The 17,427-nt window shown below is 50.1% G+C and overlaps 3 protein-coding genes across 19 annotated transcripts in view; 2 read left to right on the top strand and 1 right to left on the bottom strand.

Moving 5' to 3' along the window:
* Positions 1 to 3,107, top strand: part of PLCH2 (phospholipase C eta 2) — a 74,281-nt gene extending 71,174 nt beyond the window's left edge. For 8 of the 16 annotated variants that reach the window (XM_042031984.1, XM_042031985.1, XM_042031986.1 and 5 more), the window contains one exon: positions 126 to 3,107. In XM_042031984.1, the coding sequence (XP_041887918.1) occupies positions 126 to 1,861 (1,736 nt within the window). In that variant the 3' untranslated portion in view covers positions 1,862 to 3,107. Of the gene's footprint in view, positions 1 to 122 lie in introns of all 16 variants that reach the window. The other 8 variants (XM_042031987.1, XM_042031995.1, XM_042031999.1 and 5 more) reach the window with 6 other exon arrangements.
* Positions 3,108 to 4,943: 1,836 nt separating this feature from the next.
* Positions 4,944 to 15,950, top strand: LOC121666456 (probable glutamate receptor). 2 transcript variants are annotated; one of them, XM_042032002.1, is made up of 11 exons: positions 4,944 to 5,122; positions 6,300 to 6,408; positions 8,024 to 8,055; positions 9,057 to 9,116; positions 9,807 to 9,986; positions 10,803 to 11,029; positions 11,292 to 11,389; positions 11,901 to 12,118; positions 12,585 to 12,810; positions 13,272 to 13,519; positions 14,085 to 15,950. In XM_042032002.1, exons 1-11 carry the CDS (start codon positions 5,024 to 5,026, stop codon positions 14,184 to 14,186), a joined length of 1,599 nt encoding a protein of 532 aa, XP_041887936.1. In that variant the 5' UTR covers positions 4,944 to 5,023; the 3' UTR covers positions 14,187 to 15,950. The 2 variants fall into 2 exon arrangements, with proteins under 2 accessions (XP_041887936.1, XP_041887935.1); XM_042032001.1 differs by having other exon boundaries at positions 4,947 to 5,122; positions 6,297 to 6,408.
* Positions 15,787 to 17,427, bottom strand: part of PANK4 (pantothenate kinase 4 (inactive)) — an 18,496-nt gene continuing 16,855 nt past the window's right edge. Inside the window, exons 17-19 of the mRNA XM_042032000.1 lie at positions 17,266 to 17,366; positions 16,735 to 16,803; positions 15,787 to 16,182 (exon numbers count right to left, since the gene is read on the bottom strand). Of these exons, the coding sequence (XP_041887934.1) occupies positions 15,969 to 16,182; positions 16,735 to 16,803; positions 17,266 to 17,366 (384 nt within the window). The 3' untranslated portion in view covers positions 15,787 to 15,968. The remainder of the gene's footprint in view (positions 16,183 to 16,734; positions 16,804 to 17,265; positions 17,367 to 17,427) is intronic.

Raw genomic sequence — 17,427 nt, 5'->3', positions numbered from 1 at the left:
TTGAGAACAAAATGATAACGCATGAGGAATGAATCTTAGTCTAAACTGTAATTTGTAAGAGATAACTAACCCTGTATCTCTGTTTTTCTTGTTTCTTTCTTTTTCTTTTCATGCCTCCCAAGCAGACGTCTGCCACTTCTCAATCCAGAGGTCAGTCACTTCTTTATGCAGCCTAGAAACGATCACAGAAGAGCCTGTCCCTGCCAGTGAGAACCATCACTGCAGCCTTTTCTTCCCTCTGCCTGTTACCCCTTACAGTGATTCTGAGGAAGGGTCTGGGTCTGACCACTCCACCGAAGCTCGATCAGAGGGAAGCAGCACACCCAACCAGCCTCAAGAGTCCCTACCCTCCAGAGAACAAAGAACTAATCTGGCTGCAGAAGACCAAGGGCAGGATGTCCCAAGAACAGCTGACACAAGTTTAGTAGCCCCAGAAGATGGGAGGACAAGCGTGGCAGGCTGTCTCAGGGAAGGAAATGGCTGGACACAGATGTGCAGTAAAGCTGAAGATCAGGGTGGATCAGCAGCACATCCCCAAAAAGCCAGGCTGGTAGAGGCAGCAGATCACAGGGCTGGCCAACCTATAGGAAGCTGCCAGAAGCAAAACAGCCAACTAGGTCAGGTATTAACAGACATGAAAAACACCTCTGAATCCAAAGGGCAAAATCTGGGTGCAGCAGCTGTTCCACCCCAGCAAAACAATGTCATTAACAGCACACAGGCGGATTGTCCCCAGAAAGCCCGGGCTGCACAGGCTCTCCCTGTCTCTGTTTCTCAGATGAGCTCTTACATGTTGGCAAGAAGGGCAAAGAGTGAAGGACTGAAGACGTCAGACTCCTCAGCCTTAACAAAAATTCCAAGCAGCCAGTCTCCAGCAGCAGAAGTGTACTTTGATGCCACTGTCAATGACCGGATCTGGAGCAAGCTAGACTGCAGCAGCCACCGTGATAGCATGTCCTCCTCGTCCAGCATGTCCTCCAACGACACCGTCATTGACCTCTCTCTCCCCAACCTGGCTCGCAAAAGCCTCCCAGACCTGGGCATCCGCCAGGACAGCCTGGAGCCCCTGGCCATCAGGAAGGGGATGCGGCCACGCTCCGCCACCACCTGCAGCAACGAGATGCCAATGGTCAGCAAGAGCAAGTCCAACCCCAACCTGAGGTCTGGCCAGCTGCCAGCTGATGAGCTGTGCCCCCGGCCCCTGGCCAGGAGCCCTCAGGACGCGTTCTCGTCCATCCCTAGAAGGCACACCTGGAGCAGGCTCTACATGGAGAGTCTCAGGCAGTCCTCCAACAAATCCAAAGCGCATGACACGGTTGGGAATAACCAGACAAAGTCCAAAAGCCTCGGGGACCTTACCTCTGACGACATTGTGTGCACTTTTGAAAGCAAATACCGCAGCATCAGCAGGAGCTTTGTCACCCGCTCCATGCGGGAGCAGCGCCGCTCCTCGGGCCTGAGGCCCTCGGCCAAATGCCGGGATGAACTGACTGAGCAGCTGAAGAAGCTGACAGCCTTTCAGCAGGAAAACGATATCACCTCCCCCATCAGCCTTGACCCCAGCGAGTCGGAGGAGGAGGGGGAGAGCATGGGGCTGCTGCGCCGGTCGTCGTCGCGCAGCCAGAGCCGCGTGCGCTACATCGCCAACAGGGCCCGGCAGGCCCAGGAGAGGCAGCGCCTGCAGGGCCGGGCACAGCTCGGGGGGAGCCCCATCGAGGAGAGGGGCAACCCCGAGGGGGCCTGCAGCGTGGGCAGGGCCGGCTGCACCGACCCTGCCGCCCACACCGCCCTGCCCTCCTCGCCCAAAGCCCAGACCGACTGCGGGGTGGACACTGAGGTGTTCTTCATGCTCAAGCTGTGACCCCGGCAGCACTGGGCACTGTTTACACTCCTGTCACAGCAAAACTCGGCGCCCTGAGAGGCACAAGACATCCTCCCACCACTCGGTGCTTCCTGGCCTTCCCTTGAGCCCAAGGGTGCTTAATATCAGGACTCCAAAAGAATAGATGAGGATTCGTTTTTAATTGCGCTTTGCCCAGCCTCCGATTTGGCCTCCTTTGTGTGTGACCACTTCTTGCATTTGCAGTTTGCTCTTGGTCTTTACTAATTTCAATAATTCTTCTGACAATAGGTAACCTTGATGTTTAATAGTTCAATGTGATGCTAACGACAGCTAAGGTAAATTTTGCTCTTACAAATTGTGGATCCATGTAAGGAGGCTGGACTTAAAATCACATTTTATTTTCTGGAAGAGTTTGAGGGTGTGAATTAATAATGCAGTAGGTACAGTCCATCTTCCATCGTGGACCTGCTTATTACAGTGAAAATCCATATTTTCTCTTTGAAGAAGAGCTCTCTTGTTCCAAAGCAATGCTTTTATAAACCCAGCCTGTTTATATATCTATATATATACATATAGACGTATATACACCTGTGTGTATGCAAAGATATGTCTGCACATGTATGTACACATGCAGTCCCTGAAACCGAGCTGTGACTGTTCCTTGTCTCAAGGCATTGTCTGAGGGAATTGAGACAGGAGAGGGAAGGGAATGGCTAAAAACAGACAGGAAATATCTTCTGACTTTACTTCAGAAATGGCTAAGAAGCATGTTAGTCTTTTCTTGAAAAAGCACTGTCCCTTCTTATGGTATTTTAACAATGCTGCTGTACATAGCACTTTTTGGATGAATTTTACTATTTCTGTATTGCACTGCCATGCAAAATTTTCAATGATATGTTTAAAAAAGAGAGATATTTAATTTTTTTAGATGGACATATTTAGAATTGAATAACAACCTAAACAGAGTAATAATTTTTCCTCCGCCCTTTTTTTTACTTTTTATTTTTAGGGATGTTGTCACGTGTCCCCCCAGTTATGATGTCATTTATTATAGATGTACATTTTATCAGTGATGGAGAAGAATGTTTACTGAGATGCATTTTAAAGAGAAACAGAGGTTTAATTTTATTTCAGGCTGCATAGAGTCCCTATTATTGAGAGGATATTTTGCCTTTGTAATGATTCTTTTGTGTATATTGCAAAATTTAAGAATTTGTTTGTAAAACCACCTTACACTACTAAAATAAACATACTTAACCTTCCAGCTGGTGACTCTTTAGCTGTAACACAACACTGGGGTCTGTGATACACAAACATGGTTCATTCTGCTTTGTTTTTCAACTTCCTTTGTAGATAACATTTAATTTTACTCTTTTTCAGAGTGGTAGCCAGCGCAGACCCAGCTCAGATTTTCTCAGGTCCTCCAGAACATGTGCAAGGACTGGCAGAGACTGACATTCTGTGGTGTGAGACAGCTCAGGGACTGGGGCAGAGCCCTGGCTGGGAGGATGGAAATTCTGGGAGAACTGGTGTGATTAGTAGCCAAACAGACAGAAGGAGCTGATCCATTCTGGAGCAGCTGTACAAGTAACACAGATGGCCCTGTTTCATCACTGAGGGGGTTTAAAGTCTGGCTGAAAATGCTGCAGCACAATTTTGCTTTTCACCTGTCACTTGACTGAAAAATCACTTCTATTCCTGTCCCAGCAAAGTGCACAGTGAAAGTGCATCTTGCTTCCTTCACACTTCTCCTGGAAGGGTTGTCACTTGTGGAGCTGGGAGGGGGTTCTTGGTTCTAATTTTAGTATCACTTGGCCATGAGAATTTAAACTCTGAGATACCAAAACAGTAACAAAATTGAAACTCTGAGATATCAAAGTGTAAGGCTGACAGTGTTAGCACCGTAACACTGGGGAGGGGGCTGGAGGGGTTAAATTTTCTGATTCATTCTTTTCAAATGCTCTTCAGTCTGTTTTGTCTGAAAATATTCCCTCAGTTTCCCAGCCTGGCTCAGATCTTCACGGCTTGTCTGCAGGTTTCAGATCCTTCAGACCCCAGGAGAGCTTTGTGCAGCAAAGGTTTGGAATGTGCACTGAGGTGACCCGAGAGCATCACTGCAGCCTCTGAGGGAAAGGAGGTGAAGCTGCAGCAGAACGTGTGATCTGCCAAGAGGAGCCTCCCATTGTGTCCCAGCACAAAGCAAATTTCATTAACATTCTCTGGACGAAAAATCGTTCTTGTAATAACTTTAATTTCGGGCTGAAAAGCTGCAGGGAGCTGCTGCTTTTGTAACTTTAATGCTTTTTAAACTTTAATGTCAAGTACATGCGACTTGACAGCTTCGGAAAGTTAATGTTTAAAAGGCGCATTTGTGTCTTCTCAAAGACTGAGTCTCATAATCAGATTATTTTCATCTTTAATTGATTAAGCAGTACTTGCTAATGCACCTCACAGGAGGCAGCATCGTGTAGCACTTCAAAACATTTATCTTTGTTCAGATTTTTAACCAACAGCGTCCGGATTTAACTCATTAGGGTGCATGTGAATTTTGCCCTCTTCCTTCCAAATTAGTAGCAACCAGCTTTAGAGCTTGTTTCGTGACACTACGTAAGACCATTCATCATGTATTTATTAATTCCTATGAGTGGCATTTATTCCAGCGTTTAAGAATTATTTGGAATTTAAGTCAGCAGAAGGTCACAGTTTTGCTCTTCATTCATTTGCTCTTCCTATGCATCTGCAGACTCCTGTATGTGGGTTTCAGTTCATTAAGCTGTAAGATCCGAAATCCAGAGTCTCCAGATCACAGCGGTGTATCGGACACGGCTGGACATGGCATTTGTGGTCTGTATTCCTCCAGCCTGCCATTCGTTATGACACTGATAATGAACATTCGATTGTGTCTTTCTAAGCTGATTTTATCTGCGTGAGCAACAGGCAGGAAAATGGGCACAGCTGCCAGGGACAGTTCCAGAGGGAGGAATTTTACAGGAACACCACGGGCCAGTAATAGAATTTTGTGAGCCTTGATGTAGCACCCAGCTGCTGCACTCAGCAGCTTCCAAAGCCTGGCCTTTGGTGTGGTCTTCCCCTTCCGCAAAGCTCCAGGTGCCCCCGGCCCGAGCTGGCACGTTCAGAGGCCACTCCTCCTCCTCCCTCGGGTATTTAACCCAGCACTGGATGCCTGAGTCTGTGGGATTCCCACTCCTCCTGTGCCGCGCATCCCGAGCTGCTCCTGCACAGACGCCCGGACGGGACAGACGGGCCAAGGGAGTCGCTGTAAGTGAGGAACTGCTTTCAATTTGCGCTCTGGTTCTGGCAAGGGGCAAAGCCTGGTGTCACAGCCTCCTTGCTGGCTTTTTTACCCAGCTTTACACCCTATTTGTGCTCTTAGATAATCAAGCAGTGTGTTTAACAACTTTCTTTCCAAGGTGATGCCAGCAATGTATTACCAGCTCTGATTAGTTTGGGTTTTTTTAAAGGAGGCCACTTGAAACTAAGATGATTTTGTTGCATTGGAAGGGAAAAGGAGCAGGAATTTACAGGTTAAACCTACCAGGAAAAGTGCAGCTCCTGTCTGGCTCAGCCTGAAGGCTGCTGCTTCTTTTCCTTTATTTTCCCCAGTGGGTGATGCAGCTGCTCTGGCAACAGCCAAGAGCAGCAGCCACTTTGTCTAAAAAGTGGTTGTAGAATAAAGTCAGTGTTGGTTGATCCATAGCTCAGATCTCCTCTGTCCCTTCACAACGATCAAAATATTCCCATTTGGAAGCATTTTTTAACAGCAGCACCAACAAAATCAGCTTTGAAATTTAACCCGGAAAGAATCTTCTGTGGAGGTTTCAGTTATTTCTCCCATTAGGTGAAAAACACAGGGAAAAGAAGTGAGGGAAAGTACTGAGCTGTAATGCCAAGAGTTTTCATGGGAGTGCAAGATTGGGGAGATTTCCTAAAAGCTGATGAGTTAAGATAAATAATCCAGTGTTTTCTGAGCATCAGTCAGCAGCAAGTAATGCCACGTGTAGTATATTTTTGCCTACACACTCTCATAAATGGTAAGTTTTCTTGGGCATTTTTAATTTGCTTTTTAAAGTTTCTGGTGTCATAATGGTGCCGTGAATCTTGTTTGACACTTGGACAACAAATACAATTAAAAATATTGCTGCTGCTTCCTCTCCCCCCCTTTCCCTGGGGAAGAACCCACAGGGAGAGAACCACCAGTGGGTAAATCCCCTTTTTTAGGTTTGTCACATCCTTTTTGCTGCAGTGGGGACTTCACCAGAGCCTTTCTTTAGTATTTGTTCTGGCTGAGCTCTGCAGTGACTGTTTTCAGCTGGAGACTTTGTTTGGAATCGTGGACCTACAGGAAAAGGTGCAGAAAATCCAGGACAAACTGATCTCACCCAGTGATGAGGAACTGTAAAACCAGGTTTAACTGCTTGCCTTTCACCTCCAGCAGGAAGGTTCCTTTAGAACAGCAGGAATCTCTGCTCCAATGGATAAAGGTCTTCACTTCACGATCTGTGTGGTTACAGCTGTGCTGCTCCTGAGGGAATCAAGCCAGGCAGGTGAGGAAAATGATCCTGAAGTGTTGGCTGCACCCAAATCTGGTTTTGTTCTTCAGAACATTAATTTGTTCAGTTTTCACCTGCCAGTGCTTGCAGGATTTTATCTTAATCTCAGAATTTGCTTTCAAATGGGTTATTAAGAGATTCCCCAGGGCTCACCTTGTGACTGGCTTTGTGAGTGCTGCTACCAAGTGGCTTTGATGTCACCAAGTGGCTTTGCTGCTCCAGTTGAAAACCAGATGACAGAGACAGGGGAGATGAAAAAGCAAGAAAAAGGGTGGGTTTAGGTGTGGTTATTGTGGTTAAAGCTGCACTTCTTTGAGTTTATGTTCCCTTGAGCTGCAGCAAGATGTGCTGAGGATGGGGGAGAAAACTGAGGTGAGGTGGCCAGTCCTGACCAGTGCCAGGAGCCTTTTCCCCAGGAGTTCAGCAGGAGCAAAGAAGGGCAAGCTCAGAGCAGCAGGAGCAAAGGAAAAGCTGATTTTTGCAGCCACAGTCGCTTCCTGCAGCCACCAACCTACAGGGAAGGGAGGGATGAGCCCTTCCCCTTGTCCCGTGCTCCTGCAGCCTCTCAGGAGGATTCCCAGGACGGGGCCTCGCTGCTGGGAAGTGTCTCTGCCCTGAGCTGGGGTTGGTGCTGCAGCCCCATCGCCCCTGGGCCTTTCAGGAGGGCTCACAAAGGGGCTTTGAGCTGGGAGCTGGAGCCCTCAGAACGCTCTGCTGGCTTCCAAGGAACCCCACAGGCCCTCAGAAAGGGGCCTCCAAATCCTGCTGCTGGCTTTAAAGGGTTTCTAAAGGGAGACAAGAGAACTCCTTTGTGAAGGTTTCCAGCCCCCACGGAGAACTGTGGTGGAGAGGGAAAAAACAGGTTTTGTTTTACAATAATGTGGAGTTCAGCACAAGGCCAGAAGATGCAGCACCAAAGAAGGAATAATAAATACATAATGAATGAACATGCTGTTATATTTAGTGAAAAACTCACAGCTTTTGCTTGAAAGAGTGAAAACACCCTGCATTTTTTGGTTAACCTTGAGGGATTTTTGGCTTTTGCACTGTGAATTCTCTGATTCCAAGGAGCAGTGCTAAGCAGATTCTAGAAAAATTATTCTGGGAAATTAATGAGCCATATATTGACAAAATCGTGGTTTTAATTCTGCATCTCAGATAGAGAACCTGTCAGCAGTAGGGGGGAAAGGAAGAGTAAGGAAAAACAGTGTCTGGGAAGTGGGTGGTGAGGAACTTTAGGCTGTTCAGGGGGCTTCTCCTCAGGGGAAAATGGGGCTTGGCAGGGATGGGGGCAAATCTTGGCTGTGTGAGGAAGCAGCAGAGCTGGTGCTGCCCCTCCTCAGGGATCGGTTGGCTGTGCAGGACCCATCCCTCGGAGGGTGAGTGACATTAAGTGACATCATTGAGTGACATTAGAACCTCCTGCAGCCCCACTCCTGTCTCTGCCTCTCTTTGTGCTCCGGGGGAGGAAACAAAGGGAGTTTGGGAGTTGAGGGTGATCGTTCTGATTATTTCAGTGCACTGTGAAATGAGGGCATGAAATGCCACTTTTGAGGAGCTGTAAATACAAGCCCCACACAAATCTGATTTTTTTGTTGTATTTTTCCAGGAGCTGGGAGGAATGATGATGCTGTGAGTAAGGTATGTTTGAGTTCATTAGTGCATGAAGGCATAGGGCAGATGATCTTACATTTTAAATTCAGAAGCAGTGGTCAGAGTGCAATGATTTTAATCTGTGGAGAGTTATTCTTTTAAGTACACTGTTCATGGCTGACTGGGTTTTTGCTCGTTTGTTTGTTTGTTTTTGTGGGTTTTTTTAACTGAATTTTTTGTCCAGAGCTCAAAATTCAGTCGTGCCCCAGGGAAGAATCTGCCAGTAGCCCTCTCTTACGGCTGGTAGAGTTGGGGAACTTGTGATCACAGCTTCCAAGACAAAGCTCATCCCTCAAACCCTTCCATTGCACAGAGAGAATTAAACCAAGATCATTTGGCTCCTGGAAGGACTGGAGCTTCTTTGGCAGATCTTGTACTGGATAAATATATTTATATATTCACACACACATGTACACATCCTCTCTCTCTATCTAGAAAAATCACCCTGTAATTTTACAATAAGCAGATACGTTTAAGACCAACAAACCTCATAGAATTTGACCTTTCACTGGCAAAAGCTTAAATTGCCCTGAAGTGGCTCTGATGAGGAATCCTCTCGAGCTGGGTGACTCTGTGAAATTGGAGGATGTATCTTTAATTCACAGAAGTGAATCCGCGTTTTCCTCTCCTCCTCCTCCTCTCAGGTTTCCAACTGTTCTGTGTCTCCTGGAATTGCTCTCTAATGAGACCTTAATTGGCTGCTAATTCTTTTGTCTGCAGCACGAATTGGTCTCTTGGGAAGGCTGTGCACACCATCTGAGGAACTGCAGTAGCGTTTGAAGCGATTTTTGTTTGCACCAGGCAATAAAGTGAAAGGCTGTGATTCATTAATTAGTTAGGAAACAGCAGCAGTCACTGCAGCTCACGGGGCAGGTTTAGGGCTGGTTTAACACAGGCACACCCCCTGCACCTCCCAGGTAAGGCCCAGCCTGGTGGGGCCACGCCTGGGACTTTGAAATCCAACTGTTCCTTCATTTTCTGCTTTGCAGGGCACAGACTCACGGGGAGCAGCCGAGGGTCTTCCAACCCTGACTGTCACAACGATCCTGGTAAGGCCGTGACAGCGGCAGGGCACAGCTGGAGCTGCACTTTGCCTTTTATATCCCACCCATTTATGTGCAGGTGGTGTTTTGGACTGGCTTTGACAGTGATGGCCCCGTTCCTCGCAGTGCTTTGGGGCTGGCTCAGGGGTGGAGAGGTGCCAGCTGTGGGTAGTGGGAGGATTTGGGGGCTGTGGCTGGGGGCACAGGGCTGTGTCAGTGCTCTGGGGAGGCAGCCAGGCCTCTCTGCTGAGCTACACCTGAGGGGCTCAGCTCCCTGAGTGTTGTTTCTGCCCTGACTTGGGAACAATGTAAAGGTCACAAGGGACAAAACCAGGCTATAAAATCCCCCAAATGCATCACCAGGTGCCCCAGACAAGCAGGACTTTCAGGAGAAGCTGCAGCAGTGAATTTCCTGAACCTGATGTTGGGCCCTGCCCAGCCTGTGATGGGCCAAATGAGAAGTATTTGGCTTTTAGGCTGAGAAGAGGTTTTCACTCATTCCCGTGGTGCCTGCGGGATGCAGCTGCCCTGGTGGTGGCTCATGACTCCAGGGAATATCTTCCCAGTCTGGAAGTGTTATCCCTGCATTGACATGGAGAGGAGTAACGGGGAGGGTTTACCAGGGCCGGGTTTAACTCCCCTGGGTGTCAGTGCCCTGTGGGAGGCTGCAGCTGTGCCCGTGTCCCTCTGCCACAGGAGGATCCGTACGTGATGGTGCGGGGAGCGGAGCTGGAGGGATACTGCATGGACCTGCTGGGAGCCCTGGCGGGAATGCTGCGCTTCCAGTACCGCGTGAAGGTGGTGGGGGACGGCCAGTACGGAGCCGTGGCTGCCGGCGGCAACTGGACCGGGATGATCGGGGAAATCCTCCGGCGGGTAACTCCCAGTTTGTGTTCCTGACCAACTCTGCAGGGACAGGACAGCAGGAGCAGCTCTTGGGCTTCCTTAGGATTTGCTCAGGGACTGAGGAACTCGGGGTTCTCCTGCCTGGAGTGTAGAACTGATGAGCAGCAAGACTTGGAGTTGGGTTTGGCCTACAGAGATGGAAATAAGGCACAAGGAGACAGCAGCCACAGCAGGAAACCCCTGTTACAGCCAGGCACTCCCAGGGCAGCACTTGTCTGTCTCAGTGTTGCTCTGTAGCTTGTGAGACTGTGCAGACACCTTGGCAAAACTTACCCTGAGCTTAACCTCTGGGTGAGACTCATTTCATTCAGAATGGCCATGCCCAGGCTCCTCAAGAGCTGCTCGAATGCACATTTCACCCCATCAGGTGCATTCCCTGGGGCTGATGTTCTGCCGTTTGTGGGGAACACTTCAGTTAAAGCTCTTTGCCCCTCTGAGCTCAGTCTGTGCCCAGCTCTCAGCCAGACTGAGACAGGAGCAGCCTTTTGTTCTGGGTGAGCAAACCCAGCCCGGCTCCTGCTGCAGAAAGAAACCAGAAGCCCCAGATACCAACCAGCACCTCACTGTGAAGGATTCCATTGGGTGGAATTCCATTCCAATGATTTCCATAGGAAACCTGTCCTGTTCCTTGGGGCTCACATCCCAAGGCTGTTGACTTGGGGAAGTGATGCCATTTCAACACCTGCCCACTCAGCCAGGGAAGCACCTGCTTGAGGGACAGAAATGTTTGAGGGACTGAAATGTTCCCTGGGCTGGGTGGTTGATTGGTTTTCATCTCCTTGGCAGGAAGCTGACATTGCAGTGGCTCCACTGACCGTCACCTCAGCCAGGGAAGAGGTGGTGTCCTTCACCACGCCCTTCCTGCAGACTGGGATTGGGATCCTGCTCCGGAAGGACACGGCCTCCCAGGACGTGTCTTTCTTCCACTTCCTGTCTCCTTTCAGCAAGGAGACCTGGACAGCCCTTTTATTCGCTTATCTGCTCACGTGCTTCTGCCTCTTTCTTGTTGCCAGGTACAAATGCATTTGTTTCACAGATTGTGTTCAAGTCAGTGGATTTCTCACCTATGAAGAGATTAGGAAGTCCCAGGGAGCATTTTGCTTTGAGGAACCCTCTGTACAGGTCCAGTACAAGGGCTAAGAAAGCTTAAGTCCTGTCAGGTTCAGCCAGCATCATGAGTCGGATCTCCCCATGAGGAACACCAGATCTCTTGATGAGGATTATTTTTGTTTTTTCCCTCTGAATGTCTGGTTTTATCCTGTCATTTTCCCACAGACTGAGCCCCTGTGAATGGAATGAGCCAAAGAATGAAGAGAACCACTTTACCTTCCTGAACAGCCTCTGGTTTGGAGCAGGAGCACTCGCCCTGCAAGGTGAGCTGGGAGGATGCACCAGAGCAGCGCCAGCAGGGTTTTTAAACTGCTGGTACACCCAGCTTCTTCTGTGACTTCTGCGATGTGCTCTTGGGGGAAAAGGTGTCTCAGTAGGGACACTTGGAGCACTAAACCAGTGTGGGGAGGTGTGATTAGAGACCTGCTGGGGTTGTACATGTGATTGCCTCCAGCTGGGAAATGTTTTCTGCTGTAACCACTGCTCTGGGCAATGCCCAGCTGACCAGGCCTGGCTGCTTTGAACAGAGGAGTTGTTTGTGTAGCTTTGGGCCGCTGCTGCTGCTCCAGCCCTGCACTGCGGCGTTGGTGCCACTCACCAGCACAGTGGGGCTCTCCAGGCTCAGGCTCTGCTGCAGGGCAGGGTCTGCAGTTTGCCTTTATTTGAAGGCAAGTGTCTCACTCAGGCTGGTGGATCTGCAGTTCTTGGTGTGTCTCTGGCCACAGATCCCCTCCCCTGTGGTTTACTGTGATTTATTGTTTCCCCGTGGTGCAGGTGCCACCCCCCGGCCCCAGGCGCTCTCGGTGCGGGTCATCGCCGTGGTCTGGTGGCTCTTCACCCTGGCCCTGCTGGCCGCCTACATCGCCAACTTCACGGCCCTGCTGAGCTCTGGCAGCGAGCAGCTCCCCATCCAGACCTTTGAGGACCTGGTCAAGCAGAGGAATCTGGAGTTTGGGACACTGGAGGGCTCCTCAACTTTCTACTACTTCAAGGTGCAGAGAATCTTGTGGTCCCCACACACAGGGGCTGTAGAACTGCTGAGCTGGGGCTGAGTCACCCAGCTCAGGCCTTGTAACCCCTACAGCACCCTCATCATTGTTGACTCTCTCAGTTTTCCTATAATACTTCAAATAATATGGTTATTGTTCTGGTCACCCCTTCCTCCACCTCTTCTCACAGGAAGGCAGGCACAGAACTCTATTCTGTATTCTTTAAAAATCTCTGTACTCTTCAGGGGCTGCCCTTGTGTACCTCGAGCAGCAGGTGCCATCTATGACACTTGTACCCCTGTGTGATGCCTGTCCCCGGTGTTGGGGACAATCTGTGCTTGCAGGGGTTCACACATGGTTTAAGTGCTCTTCTGCAAATGTTTTACAACCCTTGCACATACAGGCAGTTTTTTATTTTTTTGGTGTTGTCTCACACATGAGTTTGACACTTGGGATTTTTGGGCTGCAGAACTCCAAGAACCCCATCCACCAGATGATCTATGAATACATGGAGAAGAGGCGGGAGCACGTTCTGGTCAAGACCTACCAGGAGGCCGTGCAGCGCGTGATGGACTCCAACTACGCCTTCATCGGCGAGTCCATCTCGCAGGACCTGGCGGCCGCCCGCCACTGCAACCTCATCAGGGCCCCCGAGGTCATCGGGGCCCGGGGCTTCGGCATCGCCACCACCCAGGGTGAGTCCCTGTGCTCCTCTTCTGTCCCACTCCTCCCTGGGGTGGCAGGGGCTGCAGGAGCAGGGACAGAGCAACGGGCCAGAGCCAACACTGCTGTCGAGGGTGACCAGACTGAAAAAGCTGCAGGGTCCCTGTTCTGTGGGGAATTATCACTGGCACTTACTGGCTCTCACTTTGAACTCTAATCCACAAATATTCCATCTCCCAGGGGTGTCCCTGGCTCCAGGAATGCAGATCCCATAAGGCAATGAGCAGGGGACAGTTTGCTCATGTCCTTCCCTAAGCACGCTTGCTCTGCCCTTATCCCACAGGTGTTACCCCCTCTGTGGGCAGGACAGGGGCGCTGTTAGCCAGGAAAAGCCCTTGGCAGGGGCTGTTGTGTTCAGTGACACCCGACCCCACACCCATTAACAATGTGCAACCAAACCATGGCTCCTCTCTCTCCCTCTCCCGCTGCCCAGCATCCCCCTGGACCAAGCCTCTGTCCATCGCCGTCCTCAAGCTGCGCGAGTCGGGCGACCTGGATTACCTGCGGAACAAGTGGTGGGAGAGCAGCTGCCTGCGGCAGAGCCGGGACCGCTGGGGGCCCCTGGAGCCGCCGGCGCTGGGGGGGCTCTTCCTCACCCTGGGCATCGGCCTCGCCCTCGGCATCCTCGCGGCCCTGGCCGAGCTCTCCAGCAGCAGCCGCCGCGTGGCTGCACACGCCAAGGTGGGCCCCGGCTCCTGTCCTGCCTCCCCGTGTCCCTCCTTCCACCAACATGGGCCCTGTTCTGGCTCCAGGTCCTGTCCTGCCTCCCTGTGTCCCTCCTGCACCAGCCAGGCCCCACCATTTCCACCCTGACCTTGGTTTTTCTAAGGAAAGCTGTGCAGTTACTCCTTAAAGCAGCAAACTTTCACAGCTTGGGCATGTAGCCTGGACAGCAGAAAATGGGTTTGTAGCCTGAACAGCAAAAATACAATAAAATAAAGCCCTAGCACCCAGCCACCTCCCCCCCAAAAAAATTAAATAACATTCCCTGTAATCCCAAGGCAGCCAAACTGCATTCCACTAGTCTGGGTGTTAGAGAGGACAGTGAATGATCCATGACGAGTTTATTCTCAGTGGTGGCTGTTCTTCAGTCATTAGACAAGGGAAAGACACATCGAAACTGCACCAGTGCCCACCTGTGCCCCTTGGTGCTCCTGTTCTCCAGCCCTCCCAAGGCTGTGCACATGGAAAAGGTGGATCCACAGAACAACCCACCCCCAGCTTTCTCTCCCCCTTTCTCTTGCAGAAATCTTGCTGCTCTGTTTTCACAGAAGAAATCTGCACTCGTCTACGCATTAAAGGAACCGCCAGACAAAACCAGGAGACGTCAGGGAAAGCAAATGCTTAAGGAGTCTTTGCTGCAGGAATGGGCCTGGGTTAGGGTTGTACCACATCCTAGGAGCTGTATCAGTGTAGGAAGATGTTTTTCTACTAGGCTAGAGTGTTAGTTTGCTAATTACACACACACAGAGCACTTCTGGAGTGGTGGTGGAGCTGCAGACACAAGGAAATGAAGTGGCTTGGAAGAATTTAAATTGATAAGGGGTGGAGTGGAACTGTGGCTAATTGATAAACTGGAGCTGAGCTGGCCAGGATGATGGATCTGTGTTTAGAAGTTCACCCTGTAAGTCCATGAAGGCCTGTAGGAGGAAGTGACTGGGGACAGGTTTATGTGAAGCCTCTGCTACTAATTCCTGTGTGAGGAACAGGTGTGGAACATTAAAGCTCTTGTCTGTTTGTGGTAATCAGGAACAACAGCTTAAGCATTGCAGCTATAAATAGCCTCATCCTGCCCTGCCTGAGCAGGAGGTGCTGGTCCCTGGGAAGGTAAATCCTGAATCAGAACTGACAGTGCTGCTGTTTTACCCCAAACAGGCCCTCCCTGCCCCCTAAACCTGAGAAAGGGAGCCCCTGCCACCAAGGAACCACTGGAGCTAAGAAGTGCCAGGCAGGGCTTGGCCTTTGTCCCTTCCCATCACAGAATAATCCATCAGCACTGTTTGGTGACAGAGAATGTTTTGTTCTTCTTGCCCAAGTGTTGAGGACTGACAGTGGAAATCTATCAGTACCAGAGCAGGGGATGAGTCAAACACAGCCCAGCCCCAGCTCCCCTGCAAGGGGAGATGTGAGGGAGTTTTGCATCACTCTCCTGCTCCCAAAGAATGCTGGAAGTTCAGGGGAACAGTTTTCTCAGCTGCATGTTAAACACTTTCCTCATTAAGCTGTTTTTCCTTTCAGGGCTGGATGACTGAGGCATGTAAATGTTAGGGCAAATTGCTGGTTAGATCACTCCACTTACGTACTGCACAGCTGAAGGAGGGAAAAAGCAAATTGGGTTCCTTGGGAATGGCTGTAATTGCACTGCAGGAACAAAGACTCCAATCCTTGTCAGTCCCAGCAGGGAGAACTGAAGGCAACAGAAACCAGGGGCCCTCAGGCTGGCTAGGTCCTGGGTGATCCTGAATCCAGCACTGCAACGTCCCTGTGAGGACAACTTAGTGAGACTCAGCTTCCAGCTGCTGTGAAGGAATTCAGTGTAGCTGCAGGACTCCTGGTAATGGGAACAAACATGGGGTAAGGGATTCCAAGGGTTGGGAAACCAGGCCTGGTCCTTATCTCAGACTGCAACAGCTCTGCTCAGACACAGCCTGAGCAACGTTTGTGGGGTGAGAAGGTGGATCAGCCCTCCCATCAACTGAGCTGCACAGAGCAGGAGAGATGTAGGTAAGTTTAAAAGCTGAAAATGCAACATCAGGCTCACTTAGCACTTAAAAACTATTTGGTACGTGCCGTGTCAGTGCTGGCAGAGTAGGCAGAGATGTATAAAAAAGGTTTCATTGACATTTAAATATATTTCTATATGAATGTCTCACAGAACAAAAAAATAAAGTCTTTTCATCACAAATACTGCAGCATTAAAATAAACACTTACCAAAATAAACAATGAGTGATATACATATATATATTTGAGTGTGTAGACTATAGAGTGAATCATATTGTCGCTTTTTAAGTCACAAAAGCACAATATAAATACGGAATTTCCTGTGAACTCTTTTCCCTGTTGTAATAAAAATACATTCTTTACAGTTAAAGTAAAACTAGTGCAAGTCCATCGGCCGTGCCAGCTCCATCATTTACAGGGCACTTCGTACTTGAAGATGACGCTGAAGATTTTGCCCCCGAGGCGGTCAGCGAGCCACGAGTTCTTGATGACGGCCAGCTTGAGGCTCTCACACCTGAGCACGGCGTAGTAGTTGGTGTGGATGGCCCTGCCCATGCCCTCGATGACCACCAGGTCCGTCTGCCGCTCCCGCACCAGCACCGCCAGGCCCTGGTCCAGGCGGCTGCAACACAGCGCGGTCAGAGCGGCCACAGCTGCCCCTCCACCTGCAGCCACAGCTGCCCCTCCACCTGCAGCCACAGCTGCTGCCCTGAGCTGCCAGCTGGGATTCTGCACAAAGTTACTGGTGCCCACTGACAGGGGCACCTGAAAGCCAAAGAGATTGATTGTAACGTTGTTTTAAATGCACCCAGCGTGGGGTTTAAAGTTCTGTCCCCAAGAGCAGAACTGAGCAGGAGGAGATAGGTTAAATAAGGTGAAATGATGCTTCTGTCCCAGGGGGTTTTGGCTACCTGCCAAAAACAGGATCTGCCATCAGCCATGACCTGACCTGCTCCTGACCCTGCTGTGTCCTGAACACAGACACCTCACTAAGAGCCAAAGGCTGTAAGGCCTGACCAGTGTCACAGGTCTGTAAATCCACACGATGCAGCTCCTGATGGGTGTGCAGATGTGATTTCCAGCAGGAAGGCTGGCTGGGATGCTCCACAGCCAAACCTTTGACCATCCTGCAGCTGAGGGGCACAAATAACAAAGTGGCACTTTGCCCACGTACCTCAGATCCAGGCATGGAGAACTGGAGCCCGTCTGAACCAACAGCAGCTTCTCATCCCTCAGTGCAGAGCTGTTCAAAAAGACAAAAATAATAAACAGCTGCTTCAGCAGGGCCTTGCACATCTGGGAATGAGCCAGAGAAGCAGGAATATTGAAGCCTCTTTCACAAAGGCTTTCTTTGCTGCAGGGACTTCACCAGGAAACACAGTGTTTCCTTGAGCACAAGGATTGCTCAGTCAGCCCTGCATCCTCTCTCAGGGACACTCTGTGTGTGACATACACGGATTTGCCTCTATTAGCATAGAAAATTCCTGGTGGAGCAGCTGGAGTGCTTGTCAGGGAAGACACAACATGAAATAGAACTATGGGTGTGCCAGAAAGACCCAATTTCTCTATTTTTCACTTGAATGAAAGTAAAGCTCTGCCTTGGGCTGAGGCTGCAGGTCACAGATGCTACTGAACAGTGCAATACAAAGGCAGGCTGTGCCCAGGATCTGCTCTCCCCAGGGAGGTGTGACAGACTGGTGCTTACTGGATCACAGGGTCCATGGCCGCGATGCGCTCGGTCACGATCAGGGACTCGCTGTAGGTGACGTCGTTGAGGGCAGGGCCAGAGTTACAGGCCAAAATCACCTGGGGGAAGGTGCCAGGAAAGGTCACACAGTCAGGCTCCGGCATTCCAGGCGTTTGGATT

The sequence above is a fragment of the Corvus kubaryi genome, unplaced genomic scaffold (assembly GCF_017639235.1).
Source record: "Corvus kubaryi isolate FWS band 111438036 unplaced genomic scaffold, C.kubaryi_AGA036_p1.0 37352, whole genome shotgun sequence".
NCBI lineage: Eukaryota > Metazoa > Chordata > Aves > Passeriformes > Corvidae > Corvus > Corvus kubaryi.
This window is presented reverse-complemented; position numbering and strand designations above follow the sequence as displayed.

What these genes read in the sequence shown, in the direction of transcription:
- LOC121666456 (XM_042032001.1), top strand. Translation starts at nt 5,024, where the DNA reads ATGCCTGAGTCTGTGGGATTCCCACTCCTCCTGTGCCGCGCATCCCGA. An exon ending in GACGGGCCAAGGGAGTCGCT is followed by an intron (nt 5,123 to 6,296) that starts GTAAGTGAGGAA and finishes TTTCACCTCCAG; the next exon opens with CAGGAAGGTTCCTTTAGAAC. An exon ending in AGGAGCACTCGCCCTGCAAG is followed by an intron (nt 11,390 to 11,900) that starts GTGAGCTGGGAG and finishes CCCGTGGTGCAG; the next exon opens with GTGCCACCCCCCGGCCCCAG.